This window comes from Pteropus vampyrus, unplaced genomic scaffold, assembly GCF_000151845.1.
Source record: "Pteropus vampyrus isolate Shadow unplaced genomic scaffold, Pvam_2.0 Scaffold702, whole genome shotgun sequence".
Taxonomy (NCBI): domain Eukaryota; kingdom Metazoa; phylum Chordata; class Mammalia; order Chiroptera; family Pteropodidae; genus Pteropus; species Pteropus vampyrus.
In genome coordinates this window covers 915,483-938,087 of record NW_011889483.1, presented here as the reverse complement: position 1 = coordinate 938,087, position 22,605 = coordinate 915,483, and the positions used below count along the sequence as shown (strand labels likewise).

General features: G+C 35.8%; 1 protein-coding gene across 1 annotated transcript in view; it reads left to right on the top strand.

Moving 5' to 3' along the window:
- Nucleotides 1-22,605, top strand: part of SPIDR (scaffolding protein involved in DNA repair) — a 435,467-nt gene that overhangs the window by 142,851 nt on the left and 270,011 nt on the right. Inside the window, 2 exon segments of the mRNA XM_023526085.1 lie at nt 17,290-17,540; nt 19,425-19,525. Of these exon segments, the coding sequence (XP_023381853.1) occupies nt 17,290-17,540; nt 19,425-19,525 (352 nt within the window).

The window sequence follows — 22,605 nt, the reverse complement described above, 5'->3', positions numbered from 1 at the left end:
CCATGAAAATGATTAAATATAAAAAGGTTTTAGAAGTTTCAGTTATGTTAGATGCTCAGTTGAAAACTGGTCAAATTGTGGTCAATAAGTTTTGGAAACACTACATATTACAGCCTTCTTTTAGAGGTCACAGTACACATGGGCATATTAAAAGCTCCCAAGAAATTTTACTATTTAATTTTATTCACCCTAGTTTATTTAAACTGATTTCACTCTGGAGCTTATTTTCTTTTAATACCTATTAACATCTCATGGAACTTGTCCTTGGAAGGGCATTTCATAGATTCACTGTGCAGGATTTTTGTGCTTTGTGCTTTTACTGTCTTTGCTTTTGTTTATTGCCTTTGTTCTCTTAGGGCATTTACCTGGCTCGTTTCTTTTGGAGCCTTCTACCTTCTCTAGGTTCTCCTTCCAATTTCTTTTATTTTTTCGCCACCCTAGTCCTCTACTGTGTAGGATTTTAATTGTTTGCCTTGAATAAAAAACAAAGCCTGGCTCATAACCAGAAACACAGCCTGTGTCTTGCCTCTGGTCTCATTTGCATAAATAAACAGATTAACTTTTAGAACATGTTGTCATTTTTTGCTTCTCTATTAATTTTGAGGTCCCAGTTTTGAGTGTAGATTTGAGTTAGATGAGCCTTCAGCCTTGAGCGGACTAGGGACTTGGTATACTGTTCCTGCTTTGGGTCTGACAGAAGATGGTGTTGCAGAAAGATTCAGGGCTGTGTCTTTCTCTGAACATGTTTTGAAACAGAGAGAATGGCCAGACAAGTTTTATCACAGACTGTATCTACACTGTCTTCCTTGAAGAAAGGGGTGCTTTTCTTTTTCTCTGTAATCACTGTAGCCAGCCCACATGGACCTGATTCTGGGCAGATTGCTACCGTTTTTTGCTGTAGAGTACTCCTGGCCTCAGGCATGCTCTCCCCTTTTTTATGCTCAGCTGATGCTTGTGAACTTTGACCCAGCAGGTTACTTCTTGAGCAGTGTAATCTCTCTCTCCCTCCCTTGCTCTTCAGATGTGCCTTTGCCCTAGCTGATTCTCATTTTCTCTTTGGGCTGCTCAGAGCAGGTGCTTTGGACATCAAGATGCAGTGGAATGGTACTTTTGTGAACCCACATTGATACAACTTGAGTTCTGTTGTTCTTATTGGGCTGGAATTTGAGGTTTGAAACATATTTGTTTTGGGGAAGGCAAACCAAGTGGTTAACAGAGGTATAACCATGGGTGTAGCTTGTTAAACCTGTTTACCTCAGAAAAGATTATCATTTTTTTCTTCATTGTGTAAGAAAATCTATAGCTTTTTGTTTTCCCTTTCACAAGCTGTCTCTGATTTTCGTGGATAGTTTCAGTCATAAAAAGCACTCCAAATAAGCAGTGAAAATATATATCCTATCAGTAGTTTGATTCTTTATTATCTAGAATTGTGTTGCTTTTATTGATTTTTTAATCCCAATAGAAAATAAAATTCTGTTAGCAGCTGGGAGTCTGATATACTCTTTCCATTTTTCTGTTGTCTTGCTGTCCTTTTTCACACAACCATTGTGATTCTTGATAAATAGCCAGAGAATAGCCTATGTTATTTAAGATGTGTGTCTGTGTATTATGATTCCACTAGAATTTAAAGATCACATCAGTAAGTATTTTGGTGACCCCAACCCCAATATATCCATTGTACCCAGAATCATTCTTGATGCATAGCATACCTTCAGTTAATTAGTTAAATAAATGAATTCCATTTTAGAATTGGGAATGAAAATGAAGGCATTTGCTAATTAAATTTACTGATTTATCAGTATCCCAGTACTCTTTCATGCCCCTTAATTTTTAAGAGCTGTCTGGTTTTAGTGAGTTGACTCGCCACAGCTACCATAGCATATCTACTGTAGGATTTTTGCTGTTGCTCCACTTCCAAACTCTGTTAAAACATTTAGTGGTTGTTAGTGGATTTAAAAGCTTCTAAGCGCACAGGGCCTTATAATTCTCTTGTTCTTTCCTTAAAATGCCACTGACTGTTCTCATTTGTGGTGTGACTTTAAGAAAGGAAAGCTGAACACAGGATTAACACGGTGAATTTAGCATAACCGGACTCTCAGTGATCTCATAAGAGCCCACAGGGCAGATGTAAGATGTAGGCTTAGTCAGTAATTGGGTGGGCTCTCAGAGAGCAGAAACTGGTATGCTGCTGGATGTGGCCTGGGGAAGCACGCCTGGCCCTGCAACTGAGGGCACAGCCAGCACCTGCCCTCACTGCAGTGGGTGCACAAAGTGTCTTCACTGAACCACCCACACATACCTTCCCTCCCGGGCTAAAACCAAAGGCTTGAGACTTGTTTTTGCAGGAAATATGAGTCAAGTAAGCTGTTTTTTGGTCTTATAGTTGGTTATTTCAAGGAATAACCAACTATAGTTTATCATCTTTTTCTTTATTTATTTATTATGAGTCAAGTAAGCTGTTTTTTGGTCTTATAGTTGGTTATTTCAAGGAATAACCAACTATAGTTTATCATCTTTTTCTTTATTTATTATGAGTCAAGTAAGCTGTTTTTTGGTCTTATAGTTGGTTATTTCAAGGAATAACCAACTTTAGTTTATCATCTTTTTCTTTATTTTACTAGCTGGGTAAGTATTTAGCTACAAAGATATCATTTTATAAGAAGGTGATCATTTATTACTGATAGTCTCCTATTGCTCTTCGTGTTACCTTTCAATAAATTTTAAAAGAAAAATTTATTTCTGAGAGAGCAGTGTTTCATCTAATTTGTTTCATTTGTCATTGAGGTAGCTTTACCACAGAGGCACTGCTTAATTTTGCAGTTACTTTGTTAGTAGACACAGTTTTTATCTAGGAGGACCTTAGACATGTAGACTTTCATACATAGGTTTAGAGTAAGATTTGATTTACAAGAAATGGGACACTTCAGGGGTAGCTCTTTAATTATTCAGGGAAGTCACAAGAATCTTTCCTGAACATTTCATGAAAGAATTTGTAGATAGGATTATAGGAAGTAACATTAGCTTAGAGTAATGGATACATTGCATAGAGTATTATGCTAATTAATTTTTTAATTGAAAATTTATAACGTTTATTTAACTTTTTTAGAAAAGAAGTGATATTGTCAAATATCAACCAATTTAGAACATTTTAGGATTCCTTTTATGTCTGGTTTTTCTAATCAGATCACATAAGTATATGTTTGTGCTTCTCATTTTATTCTTGCTCTCTCCACTGCCCAGATTTTGCATATATTACCAAATAACTGACAGATTTCACAGGAGAAAAACAGGGGGGTCTTTTTTCTTATCATCTTGGCTGCACAGTATTATAGAATATAAAAATAAGGAATCCCTGAAAATAATGGAAGTCTTGGAGTCATGGTGATTCCTAATATACAACCAATGGGAAATTGTCTACAATGAAGCTAAAGTCATACAAATACACCTTAATGTTCAAGGAGTCCAGGAGTTTGCAGCCTTTCCGACTTCAACCCATGTCCACCATAAAGCCATCTTGTAGCTTGGAGTCTTGGATCATTTCTTCTCCAGTGGCCCCTTTGAGAAGCAACTTCATTTTAGCCTCCTGCCAGTTGGTTCTGTATCTCTGTGCCAGTCCTATGGTCATTTAAAATTCTATGAAACACTAGGAAAACTTACTTTGCTAGAGCATTTCATCAGTGGAGTTAGGAGTGGAAACAAGTCCGAATGCATGGACTTTGCCTCTGAGCCAGATCAGTTACTGGAACCGAGAAGCTACATAGAAAAGATATAAGTGAATTTTCCCAAAATCATCATTATTCCAAGAACTAGATTTAGAACATTTTCCCCACTGATGATGGATCTTTAGATTTATCTTTATGTGAAAACATATGTGCTCTCTCTGCACACACACACATACACACACACACACACACACCAGATCTGTAGGATTATATTGTTCATATTATTGTCTCTTATTTCTCAACATGAACTCTAGACTTTCATTTGTCTGGAGTTGTATATATGTCTTTAATAACCATTATGCATTCCTGACTTATGTGCTTTCTTCTCTCTTTTCTCATCTTCTTCTGTTTAGAACTTTCCAGTCCTTTGAGTTGAGGTTTTATCTCTTCCAGTTTGTCTGCTAGTTTCAGATCAGCCAGAATAAAGGCTCCATTCTTTGGCCATTTGGAACATTTAGTGTGAACCATGCTTATAATACCTCCTTTATTTGATTACAGGCTCTTTATGGAACTATGTCTCATCAAATTTTATCTTGCATAACACCTTACACATAGTATGTACTGAAAAAAATATTTGTTTAGTGGAACATTTTCTCTGTTTGGATATATTTAGCAGATAGTTAAGCCTCTTGGTTACAAGTAACAGGAAACAAATCTACCTAGTTTAAGAGAAAGATTGGAATTTATTGGATTTATGTTAATGTATCCTGAGGAATTTAAGATAAAGGTGAAAGTTGAACTCTGGGCCTCAGGGCAGCTCTGAGAGCCTCACCAGCGGGAACTCATGATCCTTCATTTAGAGACTCATCACTATTGTGTCTTTAGCTTCTACTTCCCAGATGCTATATCTCTCAATTCGGAATCTGAAGAAAATGAATCTGATGGGCAGAGCTTTGATCAGTTGTCCACTTGGTCTAATCATAGTAGACACATATCTTTATCTTGTCATTTGTGATATTTAATCACTAACCAAGGAAACTCCTAGTTCTGAAGTTCACTGAAGAAAAATAATCATTAATAATTTTATTATATTTTAAACATTAGCATATTATGATCATAGCTACATAGCCATTCTTTGGCTCTGCGACTGACTACTGCAGTAATTATCTGAAGCCCAAACCCTCAATATGATAGTATTTGGAGATGTGGCCTTTAGGAAGTGATTAGGTGATGTTGGGGCCCTCAAGATGGGAGTAATGCCCTTACAAGAAGAGACGTGAGGGAGATATCCACAATGCCTCCCACCCCACCTCTCTCTCTTTCTCATGAGGACACAGCAAAAAGGTGGCCATAGGAGCCAGGAAGAAAGCTCTCGCCAGGAACCGAATTGACTCGCACCTGGATCTTGAACTTCCTAGCCTCCACAGAAATAAATGTCTCTTGTTTAAGCCACGTAGTCTGTGGTTTTTATTAGAGCAACCTGAGCAGACAAATATAGAAATTGGCACTGAGGACTGGGGTACTGCTGTAACAAATACTTTAAAATGAGGAAGCGGCTTTCAAACTGGATAATGGGTAGAGAGGCTGGAAGAGTTTTGAAGTGCATGGTAGCAAAAGCTGAGATTACCATGAAGGGACTGCTAAAGGTGACTCTGGTGAGAGCTTGAAAATAAAATAATATTTTGATATATTTGGTTAAGTAAAATATTTTATTATAATTCATCACTTTATTTTCTTAATGTGGCTATGCTAAAATTTTAAATTACATGTTTCTTTCATTGGGCAGCACTGAAATAGAGCTAGATGTATGAACATGGATAAATATAAAATATAATATTTATGAAAAAAGCAGATCATTCAGAGTTGTGTTGAGAGGATACCATTTTATAATTTTATATAAAGTTTAATAGCTTGCAAAATAAAGTATACAGTATGTGTGTGTATGAGAGATAAAAAAGAATAAAAGAAGGGCAGTATTCAGGAGTTACCCCTAGGAAGGAGGAAAATGGGAACACGAAGAGAGATATAGGAAATTTCAACTGCATCATTAAAAAACAGGAAAATTTACATCATGTTAATATTTGATGAAGGGTGATATGAATGATGTTGGATACATGCATTTATATAATTTTATACTTTTTTATGTGCTCGAAATATAATAGTCATCTCTAATTCTTGAAATATTGCTGGTATAATTTTTCCATTTTTGGACGATTAAACTGAGAAATGAGAGTCAGTGAAGCAATTTGTCTAAAGTCATGAAACAGTTAAATAGCTGAGTTGTGTTGAGATTCAAAACCAAGTCTTTCTCATTCCAAAACTGATAACTCTTCTTTCTCATTAACCTGATCTAACAATATAAAGATAAAATGTAAACTTGAGCTTATGAACCTGCAGTTTCCTCTAACCTATCTTGGATTTTTTTCCCTTCTGCTCCCCAGTCCAGGCACATGCATCTGTTTGCATACATGTGCATACACACACTGTGCACATGTGTCCACGTGTACACACACATACAATCCTTTCTCAAAGAATATGAGTTATTTACTGTCAGACTGGGTCCAAATCAGCTTGTGTAGTTCTTCTTTGTGTCCGTGTGAGGAGACCTCTTCCACATTCATTGGGGACTATGGGCTTGGGGGAGTTCTAAAATATGATATGCTAAATTGATGGCTTCTAGTTATCTTCCTGAAGGTGTGTTATACCCTTTGTTTGTTAGAAATGCCTAGTTCAGGACACATGATTTGTTCTGCTGATTAAGGCATTATTTGTCTTTTTGATTGGCTGCTGAAGACATTACCTGTTGTGTTATTCTTCATTGTCCTGTATATAGGGATCCTCTTAGAAATCAAGAAAAAAAAGCTTAATAGAAAATAAATACAGAACTAGAATATATAAATTTGAAACCAAAATACGTTAACTACTATAGGGGTAAAAATGATAGCTAACATTTACTAAATGCCTAATTTGTTAGGTATTATTCTATCTCTCATTTGAACATGAAGAAGCAAAGGCATAGGTAAGCTAAGTAAATTGCCTAAGGGAACCTGCTAATGAAGGGCAGGACTGGACTTGAGACAATCTCAGGGTCAGCCTATGCCTTTATTGGTTGAAGACTTTCTAGGCTACTCCTGTCCCAAGTGACCTTTCTTCTCCATTCCTGTGTCTGCTGCATGGACAATGTATCTGGAATTACCCATAAATTGCTTTGTATTTTTAGTTTAGTTTTCATTTTTTCAGTTTTGAAAGACTGTAAATATACAAGAACAAGGATAGACTTCTTTGCATTAACTATAGCAGCTTAGATACCATGTGGGTAATAGGCATTCACTATATTCTTAGACATTACTCATTAAAGAAGTGACTGCCTAAAGCAACATTACCTTAAATTTATTGTCATGGATCGATGGTAAGAAATTCCCAAGTACTACCTAAGCTTCTATAAAGTCTTACCAATCTTACTGCTATTAAATTCTTCACTGAGGAAATACATTTGGATTTCATGGTTGTGGTTGGAGGACATATTTCAGTCTAGAGTACACTTATATTTTCATGATTTTAATTTCAGGTTCGTTACATTATTGACATCCATTCACTTACTTTGACAGTCGTGTATAGCCGAGCAAATGTGTCCTTTTATTCTGTCCTTTCTCTCTTCAAAAGAAAATAAAATATGCATAGCTAAGCTTCCTAAAAGAATTATTCAGGTCTACTGTTTTCACTTTATCTTCTACTTATTCCTTTTTTTAAAAGACATTATTATTTTATTTTATTTTTTTTAGAGCAGTTTTAAGTTTACAGTTAAGAAGCCGGTATAGAGATTTGTCATATATACCCTGCCCCTACACATACGTAGCCTTCCACGTGATCAGTATCACTCACCAGAATGGTACATTTTTTACCAAGGCTAAATTTACATTGACACATTATAATCATCCAAAGTCCATAGTTTACCTTAGGGTTCATTCTTGATGTTTTACATTCCCTGGGTTTGGACACATGTATAATTACATATATCTCTCATATGTTTCATACATAATGTTGTCACTGCCCTAAAAGTCCTCTGTGCTCTATTCATTCCACCTCCTCCTACCACCAGCCCTGGCAACCACTGATCTTTTTATTGTCTTCATTGTTTTGTGTTTTTCAGAATGTCATATAGTTGGAGTTGTACAGTGTGTAGCCTTTTTGGATTGGTTTCTTTCACTTAGTGATGTGAATTTGTTTTCATGTTTTTTCATAGCTTGGTAGCTCTTTTTAGTGCTGAGTAATATTCCATTGTCCGACTGTACCACAGTTTACTTATCCATTCACCTACTGAGGACATCTTGGTTGCTTCCAAGCTCTGGCAATTATTAATTAAACTGCCATATACATTCATGTGAAGGTGTTTATGTGGACATAAGTTTTCAGCTTCTTTGGATAAATACCAAGGAATGTGATTGCTGGATTGTGTGGTAGGAGTATGTTTAGTTTTATAAGAAACCGCCAAACTGTTTTCCAAAGTTGCTGTACCATTTTGTACCACTTATTCTTCAAAGTACAGTATTTTCAAGGTTTCATGGATTTCTCATATCTGCAATCTCTTTTTTCTCAAATCTCAAACACTTTTCTGACTCTTCTCACCTGAATACAGTTTAAATGTTGATGGTATTCTTAAGATTCCAACCTGGACTTTTTCTTCTAATTTTTACATAATTTACATGGACAGTCTTCTCTCTTATACTTTCACACACTGTTTCCATTTTTACGGTTCCTGAAATTATATTTCCATCCCACATCATTTCCTAAAACTCCAGACCCACAGAGCTGCTGCCTACTGGTCAGTTTTACCTCAGCTATTCTATAGGTGTCGCAACATTAACATATGAAAATCAGATTTAGTATTAGCAACTACTCCTCTCCAGATGTATTTCCTGAATTCCCTTTCTAGGTAAATGCTCCCCTCTTTATTTGTTGCCTAAACTAGATTCTTGGGATCTTCTTTGACTCTGCCTTCGCTTTCATTTCTGACATCTGAGATTCCTCAAGTGTTGTTATAGCTCTTTGCTCATTTTCTTTCAAGTCCACCTCTCTGTTCCCACTGCTGCTCATATCTTCCTTATGTCATAATTTGATCATGGAAGAGTCTTCTAGCTAGCTGCTTTCCCTACCTGCAGGCTTGTGTACCTTCTCTCTTCCATATTAGTCTACTTTTCAAAATGTTGTTTGATCATTCCATATTAACATCTGATTTTGTCAGCTCCTGTTAAAAATGTTGTTGGCTCCCCCACTGCCTCTGAAAAAAGCCAGATGCCCTGCTGTGTTCTGCAAGGCCTGTCTCCAGACTTCTCTTTTGCTGTTTCTTGTTTATTTTCCTGCACACGCTGTTTTTCTCTCTGGCCTTAAATTCGTGGTCCTCCTCTTCCTTTCCCTGGAATGTTATTTTCTCCTCTCTGCCTAATTAACTTTAGATGGCAGATCCTGACTCAAGTAGCAGCATTTTTTTTCTTAACTTTTCCTGTGCCCCACCTGGCTTTGTTGTTCCTCTTATGTCTTCCTTGTGGAGCCTGAGCAGTCCTTCGATTACAGTATTTCTACTATGTTTTATAACTTTTTTGTTCTGATCTCCCCATCCCCATAAAATACTGTGTGTGTCCCTTTTACTTCTGCATGTGCGTCCATAGCACAGGCCACATGTGATTGTTTATTGGTTGACCCTTTTCTAGGACAGTGGTTTTCAACTGGGGGTGGTTTAGTCCCCCAGGGCTTATTGGCAGTGTCTGGAGACATTTTTGATAGTCTTGATTGGTGAGGTAATGCCATTATCTAGTGAGTAGAGGCCAGGAATGCTGCTAAACAACCCTATAATGCACAATTCTCCACTACATTATCCAACCCAAAATAGCAGCAGTGCAGAGGTTGAGAAACCCTGCTCTAGGATAAAATGTAAAATTTAGGGTACTACATGAAAAGACATTTCATAACAAAAGGATGAAATTAAATTTGGAGTTCTTAAGTAATATACTTAAAGTATATTACTTAATATACTTAAAGTATATTACTTAAAGTAAGTTTTCAGTATCAAAGAACTTAATTTTCAAACTAAACTGCTCTGTTTCTTTTTATGGCCTATTGTTAATATTTATTCAGAGGCTGTATTGTGGGGAAAACATGTTACTCCAGTGCTTATTAATGGGTTAGCAGCTACCTGCAGCAATTTAGGCATATAATTGAGATTGTAAAACAGTGGAACCAAGCTCTTTGTTTGAGGTTTTTTTTTTTTTTTTAAGTTTATTGGGGTAACATTGGTTAATACAATTATATAATTGTCAGGTGTACATTATAATTAGACATCTAAATATTCTACTGCGTGATTACCACCCAGAGTCCAGTTTCCTTCAGCTACCATATATTTGATCGCCTTTACCCACTTCACCCTCCCCCAACCTCTCTATATTTGACTCCCTTTAACCTGTCTACTTCTTCCCTCCTCCCCGACACCCTAACCTCTGGTAACTACTAGTCCATTTTCCATTGTCCATGTCCCCGAGTCTCTGTTTGTCCTGTTCATTTGTTGCTTTTAGGTTTATATCCCACATATAAGTGATATCATGAGATTTTCAACTTTTTCAGTCTGGCTTATTTTGCTTAGCAGGAGTATCTCGAGGTCCATCCAGGTTGTCAGAAATGGCAGTATTTCACTTTTTCTTAAGGCTAAATAATATTCCATTGTATATATGTACCACAGCTTCTTTAGCCAGTCGTCTATTGTAGGACACTTTGGTTGCTTCCATGTCCTGGTCACTGTGAATAGTGCTGCTATGAACATCAGTGTGAAAATATGTTTTCGGATATGGGTTTTCAAGTCTTTGGAGTAAATATCCAGTGGAGGGACTGGGTAGATCAATTCTTAGTTTTTTGAGGAACCTCCATACTGTTTTCCATAGTGGCTGTACTAATTTGCAGTCACACTAGCAACGTATGAAGGTTCCTTTTTCTCTGTATCCTCTCCAACATATGTTATTACTTGTCCTGTTGATTATAGCTATTCTAACAGGTGAGAGATAGTATCTCATTGTGGTTTTGATTTGCATTTCCCTAACAGCTAGCGATGTCGAGCATCTTTTCATACATTTGTTGGCCTTTTGTATGTCCTCTAGGGAGAAGTGTCTGTTCAGGTCCTCTGCCCTTTTTTTTTTGGGGGGGGGGTCATTTGTTTTTTTGATGTTATCGAGTCATATGAGTTCTTTGTATATTTTGGATATTAGGCCTTTATCGGAGGTTTTGCTTGCGAATACATTTTCCCATTTGAATGGTTGTCGCTTTACCTTGTTGATGGTTTCTTTTGCTGAGTAGAAGCTTTTTAGTTTGATGTAGTCCTATTCATTTATTTTACTTTTACTTCCCTTGCCTTTGAAGTCAAATTCCTAAAATCCTCTTTAAGTCTAAGGTCCTTGAGTTTAGTTCCTATGTTTTCTTCTATGCATTTTATTGTTTTAGGTCTTATATTTAGGTCCTTAATACATTTGAGTTCATTTTTGTGTGTGGTGATAGACAAGAGTCTAGTTTCATTCTTTTGCAGGTAGCTTTCCAGTTTTCTCAGCACCATTTATTGAAGAGGCTTTCCTTTCTCCACTGTATGTTTTTGGCATTTTTTGTCAAAAATTATTTGCCCGTGTAAATATAGGTTTACTTCCGGACTCTCGATTCTGTCTCATTGCTCTGTGCGTCTGTTTTGCTGCCAATACTGTTTTGATTACTGTCGCTTTGTAGTATAATTTGAAGTCGGGCAGAGTGATGCCTCCAGGCTTGTTCTTTTTTCTCAGAATGACTTTGGCAATTCAGGGTCTTTTGTGCTTCCATACAAATCTAATGATTTTTTGTTCTATTTCTTTAGAACATGCTGATGGGATTTTGATGGGGATTGCATTAAATCTGTATAATGCTTTAAGTAATATGGTCATTTTAACTATGTTGATTCTTCCAATCTAAGTACACAGAATATCTTTCCATTTCTTTTTATCTTCTTCGATTTCTTTTAATAGGGTCTTATAGTTTTCATTATATAGGTCCTTCACATGTTTAGTTAAACATATTCCTGGGTATTTTATTCTTTTTGTTTTTTCCACTTCTTTTTCTGACACTTCATTATTTGAATATAGGAATGCTATGGATTTTTGAACGTTGATTTTGTATCCAGAGACTTTACTTATTGCTTTTTGTTTTTAGTAGTGTTCTTGTGGAGTCTTTAGGGTTTTCTATATAGAGAATCATGTCATCCGCAAATAGTGACAGCTTGACTTCTTCATTTCCAATTTAGATGCCTTTTATATCTTTCTCTTGTCTGATTGCACTTGCTAGGACCTCCAATGTTATATTGAGTAACAGTGGCGATAGTGGACAGCCTTACCTTGTTCCTGATCTTAGAGGGAAGGTTTTAAATTTTTCACCATTAAGTATAATATTGGCTGAGGGTTTGTTATATATGGCCTTTATTATGTTAAGGTACTTTCCTTCTATTACCGATTTTGTTAAGTGTTTTGATCAGAAATGGATGCCCTATCTTGTCGAAGGCCTTTTCTGCATCTATTGATATGATTATATGATTCTTATGTTTAATTTGTTTATGTGGTGTATCACATTAATTGGTTTACATATGTCGAACCATCCCTGTGCCCCTAGGATGAAGCTCATTTGATCGTGGTGTATAATTTTTTACATCTGTGTTCATGAGAGATATTGGTCTGTAGTTTTCTTTTTGTGTGTTATCTTTATCGGGTTTTGGTATCAGAGTAATATTGGCCTCATAAAATGAGTTGGCAGTTATTGCCTCTTTGGTTTTTTGGAAGAGTTTGAGGAGAATAGGTATTCAATCTTCTTTGACTGTTTGGTAAAATTCACTGGTGAAGTCATTTGGTCCTGGACTTTTACTTTTTGGGAGGTTTTTGATGATTGTTTCAATTTCCACACTGCTGATCGGTCTATTTAGATTTTCCACATCTTCTTGATTCAGTCTAGGAAGACTGTATTTTTCTAAATACTCGTCCATTTCTTCTAGGTTGTTAAATTTGTTATTATATACTTTTTCATATTATTCTTGCATGGTCCTTTGTATTTCTGAGGTGTCTGTCTTAATTTCCCCTCTTTCATCCCTGGTTTTATTTATTTGTGTCCTTTCACTTTTTTCTTTAGTGAGTCTAGCCAAGGATTTGTCAATTTTATTAACCTTCTCAGAGAACCAGCTCTTTGTTGCATTTATTTTTCTATTCTTTTGTTTTCATTTTATTTATTTCTGCTCTAATTTTGATTATTTCTTTCCTTCTGCTTACTTTAGGCCTCATTTGTTCTTCCTTTTCTAGTACTTTAAGATGAAGTGTTAGGTTGTTTATTTGGGCTCGTTCTTGTTTTTGGAGATAGGACTGTAATGATATGAACTTTCCTCTTATAACCGCTTTTGCCGTGTCCCAAAAGTTTTGATATGTTGTACTATCATTATCACTCATTTCTATGTATCTCTTAATCTCTCTTTTTATTTCTTCCCTGACCCACTTATTCTTTAGTAGCATGTTGTTTAATCTCCATGTATTTGTTCTTTCTGATTTCTTTTTGCAGTTGATCTCTAGTTTTAAAGCGTTCCCAGTATGTGGCCAATTCTTCAGAATGTTCCATGTGCACTAGAGAAGAATGTATAAGCAGCTGTTTTGGGATGGAAGGCTCTGTATATGTCAGTTATGTCCAGATGGTCTAATGTGTTATTTAAGGATGTTATTTCCTTATTAATTTTTTGTTTGAGTGATCTGTCCATATCCGATAGTGGGGTATTTAGGTCCTCTACTATGATAGTGTTTTGGTCTGTTTCTATCTTTAGTTCTGTTAGTAATTGCTTCACATATTTTGGGGCTTCCTGATTGGGAGCATAGATATTAATATGTGTTATGTCTTCTTGGTGCATGATTCTCTTTATCATTATAAAGTGTCCCTCAGTATCTTTCTTTACCTTTTTTATTTTGAAGTCTATTTCATACAATATTAATACTGCTACTGCAACTTTTCTCTGAATGCCATTTGCTTGAAATATCATTTTCCACTCTTATTTTGAGTCTATATTTGTGTTAAGAGCTGAGATGTGTCTCCTGGAGGCAGTATAGTTGGGTTTTGTTTTTTCACCCATTTTGCAACTTTGTGCCTTTTTATTGGTGATTTCAGTCCATTTACATTTCTGTTGATTATTGAAATAGGAGATCTTCTTATAGCTATTTTATCTTTTGCTTTCTGGTAGCTCGGTGTTCCCATTGCTTCCTTGTCCTTGTGTTTCTGTTTTCTTTATTTCAGTTGGCTTTTGTGGACTTTGCCTCTGGTTCTTCTGGTTTATGTTATATACTTCAGTTTTGAATCTTTGGTGTGTGGTTATCATTATGATTATATAAAGGATAGTTTTATATACACACACACACACACACACACACACACACACACACACACACACACACACACATATATACTGTTATCCATTTTCTTCTGCATGTGCCTTATCTTCTTTCTCCTTTCGGAATTTGGATCTTTGAATCCTTCCCTTTTTAGCCATTGTTATTTCATGTTGTCCCTATGTATGCCGAACGTTCATTACTATCTTGCTATAGCAATTCTCTTCGTATTATTTAAGCTTATAATGCCCTGTTCTTAGTAAGTATTGTACTCCTGTGCTATTTGCCTGATAGTCACTTTACTCCTAATTATGCATTTTTTTGTTTTGTTACTTTGTTTTAATGAGCTGACCCTTTTCAATATTTCCTTTAGTGCAGGCCTCATAGTGGAGAATTCCCTCAATTTTTGTATGTCTGGAAAGGTCTTAATTTCTCCTTCATATCTAAAAGAGAGCTTAGCTGGAGACATTATTCTAGGCTGGTAGTTTTTTTCACTTAATAGTTTATTTCATTTCATTACTTTCTGGCTTGTAAGGTCTGCTCTGAGAAGTTTGAGGATAATCTAATGGGTTTTTCTTTATATGTTACCATTTTCTTCTCCCTAGCTGCTTGAGAATTCTTTCTTTGTCATTGATTTTTGATAACTTTAATACAGTGTGTTTTGGTGAAGGCCTTTTTGGGTTGAGATGATTCGGTGTTCTATTGACTTCTTAAGTTCCAAGCTCTAGCTCATTCTTTAGATTTGGGACATTCTCGTCCCCTGTTTGTCTGAAAATGCTTTCTAGTCCCTGCTCCTTTTCCTCGCCTTCGGTAATGCCTATTATTCTTATGTTTCCTCTTCTGATGATATCAGCTAGTTCTTGTATTTCTCTTAAATTATTTTTCATTCTTTGGCTTCTCTTTTCTCCCTTCTGATTTATTTCTAGATTTCTGTCTTCGATATCACCGATCCTTTCCTCTATTTGTTCGACTCTATTTTGCAACTTGCTATTTCATTTTTCAACTCTTGCAGTGTGTTTTTTATCTCCAGAAGTTCTATTCGGTTCTTTTTGAGGGTTTCAATTTCCTTTCTCTGCTCATCTAGTTGTTTTTTCAATTCCTGACGTTGTTGATTTGAGTTGTTTTGGATCTTACTGAGTTTTTTCAGAAGTGCCATCCTGAAATCTCTGTCACTTAAGTCGCATATTTCTATGTCTGTATGCTTATCTTCTGGAGATTTTTCTCTTTCTTTCTGAGATGCCGTGTCACCTTGGTTGTTCATGGTGTTTAATGGACTATTTCTGCACCTGGGCATTAATGGAAATGTATTCTGTTGTTTTTCCAGAAAGAAGATTTATTACATAAAGGTCTCTCTTTAGCCTGATGTAAAGAAGGTGCTTTTCTTTTCGTTTTCAGTAGGCGTCTTTTTTATTTTCTTGTAGATATTTAATCACACTTGCTATTCTCAGTTTCAGTTGCTGTCAGTGTTAGCATCAGTTTCGATAGCGTTTGCTTAGAATGAATCCCTTGGGGCTCCACAATGATGACTAGGCCCTGCTGCTGGCTGCTAGATATCCCGGCACTTTCAGGCAATGCTGATCAGGGAAGTTGCCGCACCTTTTTTCCTCCCCCTCCTCTTGCAGGAGCTCAGGCGGCTGGGAGAAGCAGCTTCTTTATTTCTTGGAGTCCAGGGCCCAACACCCGGCATTCTGAGGTGTGGTATTTCTTATTTGCAGATCTCATGCTGAGATGTGCTGGTGTGTGGTTTGGGCATTTTTAATTGAGTTTTAGTTGTTTAGCTTATTGTTATTTCAAGAGGAGAGATCTGAGGACATCTCTCCCTCTGCCATGTTTCCTCCAATCCGTTTGAGTTTTTTCACTTACTTTTTCTTATTTTAAATGCGGCTGGTAACAGGTTACTACCCAAGCAATTTTTTGGAGCTATGGGGATGAATGGCGTTTTTTTTAAAGTCTTAAAAAGGATATAACTGTAAGATCCTCAGAAAAGGCCAAATGTGATAAATCTTTTGTCTTATGTAGATTAACAAATGATGAAAACTCTAGTGCTGCCCCCAGCCACACACACACAACATGCCAGTGCCCTGGCATACACATGTGCCCACAAATGATAATCCTCACATATTTCTAACCTCTTCACTCTATTTAGCTAAGTGCTGCTACAGGGCCAGGGACACAGTCCATATTGATCCATAGACAGGGCTCCTTTGAGGGACCCACACCTACACTACAAATTGACCAGGTACAGAAGATAGTCAACTAAATGTACAAATACGCTTAGTTAATTTAAATTTAAAAAAGGGTATTAAATTAAAAGGGGCTACTAATATAATAACTGAAAAATTAGAATTTTGAAGGATAATTATTGTTGACATTAGAACAACATGGTCTGACATGGGAAACCAACTCATAGAAAAATAAAATACCTCCCACACTTAAGAATTTTAGTGTGCGTCTGGGCAAAGAAGAAAACATCACAGAAGAAAGTTTTGACTCTTCTCTCCAGTTAGGATATGTGATATGAGATCCTTTTTATAATCCATTTATCAAAAAAATTTTTATTTTGGTAGTTCAGAAGTTTGAGTAGGAGATAAAAGAAACATTTTAGGAAATGCTTGAAAAAAGAGGCTGTGACTCATATTCTTACATAGTTCCTGATGATATTAGTAATTTAAAACTAGTCTCTGGAAAATTATATTGAAATTCTGCTAGAAAGTCAAGTTTTCATCTTTACCCTTAGAGACTCCTATGGTAAATTAAGTGGTTTACACCTGAAGAAGCAATCTTCTTTATATTTGGTTTATAACAAATAGTGAATATTATTTATCTCACATTAAATTTAAAAATCCAAAACTATATACTTTTTTCAATAGGTGTTAAATTACGGTGACTATCATCAGCCATTCAGGTTAGTATTACTAGTTCAGTTTTCAAAACTGACTCTGTGGCACATTTCTTTAGTTACTGAAATATTTGTACTGAATTTGGTAGATTCAGTGAGATAATGTCTGGCTTACAATTGGCTTAATCTCATCTTGTCTTTGGGTAAATGGCTTGATTATTTTGGATTTTGTATTAAAATAGAAGTTTAAGCTACAGAATTTATATGTATAAAGTTATTTCAATGACGTAATCATAAGGGAATAGAATAATAAGCATATGTAAATATGAACTTGAATACAGAGTTCTTCAAATTTAATTGCATTTCTCTTAATTTTTTCCAGACATGTTCTACAGAAATTTTGGAGTATTCATCAGATAGTGAAAACAAAGATGATTCAAAGAATATCCTGTGCATTGATTCAGAATCCTCTCACAAATATCACATGGATTTTGGATCACATGGAAGACAGGTTATGGAAAGATTGATAAACCCAAGGGTGAAATCTACAGAGAGCATTTTGTATACACCCCAGAGACAGACGAAGTTTCCCAGGACTGCTGAAAATTCAGCAAAGAAGAATAAACTTTTAAGGTTATGTTACACCTTTTTAAATACCTCTTTTTAAAAAGTTTTTCTTTTTCTTTAAAATATTAATTTAAAAATGCTTACTTGTTTACTTGAGAAGGAAAATTGAGAGAATAGAATGATAATTCCTGTAAGCAGTTATAGAAGTCCTAGTTCTGGAGACAATTTATAGAATTGTTCATCCAAATTTGAACATTCACTGTTTCTGTCATAACCAGCTTACATGACTGCTTCCTTTATGGAGATTGACTGTTTGAGTTTATCAGATTTTATTGAGCATCAGTATTTCAGGTGCTGTCTTAGATAATTAAGACATGTAAATTACTCTTCTTCATTTTAAGTAACTTATAGGCTAAAGAGGGAAATAGAAATAAATATAAACTAGTCATATTACTTTCATGAGTATGGTTACCAGTGAAATGCTTGCAAATGCAAAGATGTATGAGAGAGCAAAGATTCACAGACAAGAAACTGGCTGGTGTGTGTGTAAGAACCACGAAGGTCTGAACATGGAGGGTCCAGCAGGACATGTGAAAGATCCTGGGATGTGCCATATAGGGGGACATGTACCAACCCTGTGTAATCAATATGTGGTCTCTTTGTGTTTTAAATTAGAATAGAACAATGAAACAGACAAACAAAAAACAATAAAAGTCAGGAGAATTAGTAGGCAGCACTACCACAAAAGTAAACCTAGTAGAGAGTTTCAAGGCAAAAGTCATTTCAGTATAAAGAGTAAATGTGGCAATGAAGCATACAGTTTTTGGATCAGTTTAGGATATGTCTACATTAAGACAGGGCAAGGATGATGATGATGCACACTGAGGAGACTCCAGTAGCAATGTTAGTGGATAGGGAAAGAAACTGGTGAACCATGACTTAAGGAATGCCCAAGACCCTGGGAGGGGAGACAGTGCCGTGATTACACTGCTAGGAGCTGGGATTCGAGTGAGGAAGGAGGGTAGGGAGCTTAGCAGCTAGTGAAGGGATTTAGTGTCTAACGAGATTTCAGAGAAAGGGGAGACAGATTAGAGAATAATGGGGAGTACTCAGTGGAGACAGAGTGGTTAGGAATGATTGCTCTGCCAGTGCCCAAAAAGGGAAATGGAGCTAGGGCTGGGGACGAGAGGCCTATCTTGAGCATAGGAGTAGAAGGAAAGGTATAAGGATATGATGGAGTCTGGTGGGATGGATGAAGTATGGTGAGTCGGATGAAGTATGGTGAGTCATACTTCATGAGTCATGCCTATTCAGAGAGAGAGAGAGAGAAAGAGAGCGAGAGCGAGTGAGAACGTGTGTGTGTGTGTGTGTGTGTGTGTGTGTGTGTGTGTGTGTGTGTGTGTGTCTCTCTCTGTCTGTGTCCATCCATCCATGGTCCATATAATGAGCTTATGCCTAAATCCTCTTATAGAAGTGTTCTACTTATCAACAGCTTGCAAGTGTTATTATAGACTAACTCTGAACCCACTTTACAATTAACTGTTTGCCTACTGTCTGCCACCAGATTTTGAGCCCCCACCACTGCAGTGGCAGAGTTTATTGCCTTTTTTGTATCCCTGGCATCTAGCATTTTGCTAGGTAGAACAAGAAATAAGTAATCAGTACATGTTTATGGAATAAGCAAACTAAGAAAGAATAGAAAGGAAGTCAAATTGATCTGAGAATAGCCCATATTTTAAAGAATCAGAAAACTGAGCTTCCAATAAATCTTTAAAAAATAAATTACCGACCTAGGAAGATTGGGCCTCTAGGAAAGAATGTAATGTCAAATAAGTTAAAATTTGCCCATTTCCTCTATTTGTCTCTGGTTGGAGGGTATAAAGTATTAATGTTGGCAACATTCTGGTTTTTCTTTTAACTAAACTTAATACATTATAATTTATTAAACAGAGGTGGACTAGCAGAAAGACTAAATGGACTGCAGAATCGGGAGAGATCTGCTGTTTCTTTGTGGAGACATCAGTGTGTTTCTTACCAAGGGGGACTTTTAGGTAAGGCTTACACTGGCATCTGAGACTGTAGGTAAAAATATGCCACTTAAAGAGTATTGCTACATTAAAATATATGAAGTTGATCATTACTGCTTTCCTGACTTTGTTTTCCTCTAGGTGTCTTATAGGTCTTAAAAATTGTTCCAAAATATGAGTCCATTCTTATAAGGTCTACTGATCCCCTCCCCATAGAACTTCTCATAGTTAAATAGAAGACTTATTCTTGAAGATCTGACTTGGAGTGTTTTATATTAGACCTTTTTCTTGCTTTAGCTAAGCCAGTAGTTTTCAGACTTTTGTGACTGCCACCCATAATAAGAAATACATCATATATCATCTCCCAACACACACATGCCATTCACACATGTGCACATACATACAACACTGCTGAAATTAATATTTCACAAACAACACTAAACTTAGTATGTGTGATATTCTCTGCATTCACTTTTATTTTTACCATAATTTTAGTTTCATTAAATTGATTCAGGACCTTTCTAATGAGTTGCAACGTGCAATTCAAAAATTGTTATTACAAGTAAGTGACTGAAACTCTTTGTTTCTTAACAAAGTTTTTGATCTTTATAATATTTCATACTGAGAGAAGTTCCCACTCCTATGAGACAATGTTCTTTTTCATGGTTTCTTCCTGGGTGGTCTCCATCTGCAGTAGGGGAAGAGGTGGAGTGGGCATGGTCATCTATTTTAAACCTACTATTAATAATTGTCTCTCTAAAGGATACTGCATATACAATAATGAGATTTGGAAGCAACCTGAGTGTCCATTGATGGATGATTGGATAAGGAAGATATGGTACATATATACGATGGCAGATTACTTTGTTATAAAAAGGAATTAAATCCTGCCCTTTGCAACAATATGGATGAACCTAGGGGCTGTTATGCTAACTGAAATAATATAGAGAAAGACAAATGCTGTGTGTTTTCATTTTATGTGGAATCTAAAAAATAAACAAAACAGAAACAAACTCATAGATACAGAGAGTAAACTGATGGTTGCCAGAAGGTAGAGGCTTAGAACATTTAGGTGAAAGGGGTGAGGGGATTAAGAAATACAAATTAGCAGTTAAAAGTAGTCACGGGGATGTAAAGTACAGCATAGAAAAATATAGTCAGTAGTATTGTGATAACTATGTATGGTGCCAGGTAGGTACTAGACTTATCGGGGGGATAACATTTTAAGTTATTTAAAAGTCTAACCACTGTGCTGTTCACCTAAAACTAGTATAAAATAATACTGAATGTCAGTTGTAATTAGAAAAAAAATAAGTCAGGCAACTAGACACACTACACAGTTGGTAGAGGGTGGGGGTGAACACTTTTAATGATGTCACATCCTACCTCATGAAAATAATTTTACTCCTTTACCAATTTCCTTCTAATAGTACTATTGAGAAATAACCTAACACTCCAAATTGGACTTTATTTGTCCAGTAGGTATCTATCCTGAATTTGGTTGACTTTATAGTCTTGAAATCTTGTAAATATCTTCAACATGTGAGCAAGACTTGGACAGACTTTAATTTGGACGATAAATTCTTAAGAAATGGTTAGGGAAAATAGCTCCTGTCTGTCCTCTTTCCGACTTCAACATTATCCTCATAATTGTATCACATTTGGAGGTTTACTTTCTCCCAGGTGCAATGCGGAGGGCTTACTACATATTAAATCATTTAGTATGCAAAATAATCTTCTAAGATAGAGTTTGCTTTTTTTTTTATTTTCCATGTGAGGAAGTTGTAGATTGAATAGATGGTGTAGATTAGCCCAGATATGAAGTATCTGTTAACTCTATGTTATGCACTGATTTATACAGGCCTTCATTAGATTATGTGTTTAGGCTAGAGAAAGTTAGAACTATAAGAAGGCAAGAAATTAAGGAATCAGCAAAACCAGAAATATTGATAAATGTGATTTTTCTTTGGGGAAAAGTAATCTTTTGATGTGTAGGTCTGTGTTACATACTTGAGACAGTACTAATTTGAGTTGCATAGTGTAGAACATAGGTTTGAAGATTGCAAAGACTGTTATTTGTAAATCTGTGTAGGATGCCCTAAAAGCTTATGATTTTGATAGGAAGATGAGAGATTGTCTTCTCGTTCATATTAATATATATTAGAAATCAATTGTTGTTTTAGTTTCTCTTGCAGTGAATTGACCAAATACTCAAACACAGAGTTGAGAGAGTATTTTCTGGAGGTCAAATAGAAAAATACCAACTATGACTTGGGGCCTGGAGTGAAGAGAAAAAAGATGATCTTTTATTTGGCTTATAAGCATGAAATAGCCTATTTGAAATGTTCTTTATAATTTTCCTTCTTAAATGTGGGGATGGGGGTATTTAATTATACCATGAATAAAAAACAAAAAGCAAAATAAAAACAGCCAAAAATTAATCTATTAATTTAATATATGAATGTGACCATCTCCAATGTGATTTTTCTCCTAGAAGTCTGAAAATTTTTGGAATATAGATTTTAGTTTTTGATTCTTTCTTTTAGATGGATATTTTAAATTTATTTTTAATTATAGTTGACACATAATATATTAGTTTAGGTATACAACATAATGAATCAACACTTACATACCTTACAAAGTGATTACCACAATAAGTCTAATAACCATCTGTTGCCAATATGTAGTTATTACAATATTATTGACTTTATTCTTTATGCTGTATATTACATCCCCATGACCTATTTTATAGCTGGGGGTTAGTACTTTATAATTCCCTTCCTCTTTTCTGCCCAACATGCCACCCATCTCTGGCAATGATCTATATTTGTTCTCTGTATCTATGAGTTTATTTCTGTTTTCTTTTATTGAAGTTAGGGAGTGTGATACTGCCAACTTTGTTCTTCTTAAGATTTCTTTGGCTAATTGGGCTCATTTTTGGTTCCATATAAATTTTAGCATTATTTGTTCCAATTCTGTGAAAAATGCCACTGCTGTTTTGATAGATATTGCATGTAATCTATAGATTGCTTTGGGTAGTATGGACATTTTAACTATGTTAATTCTTCCAATTTATGAGCACAGTATATCCTTCAGTTTATCTG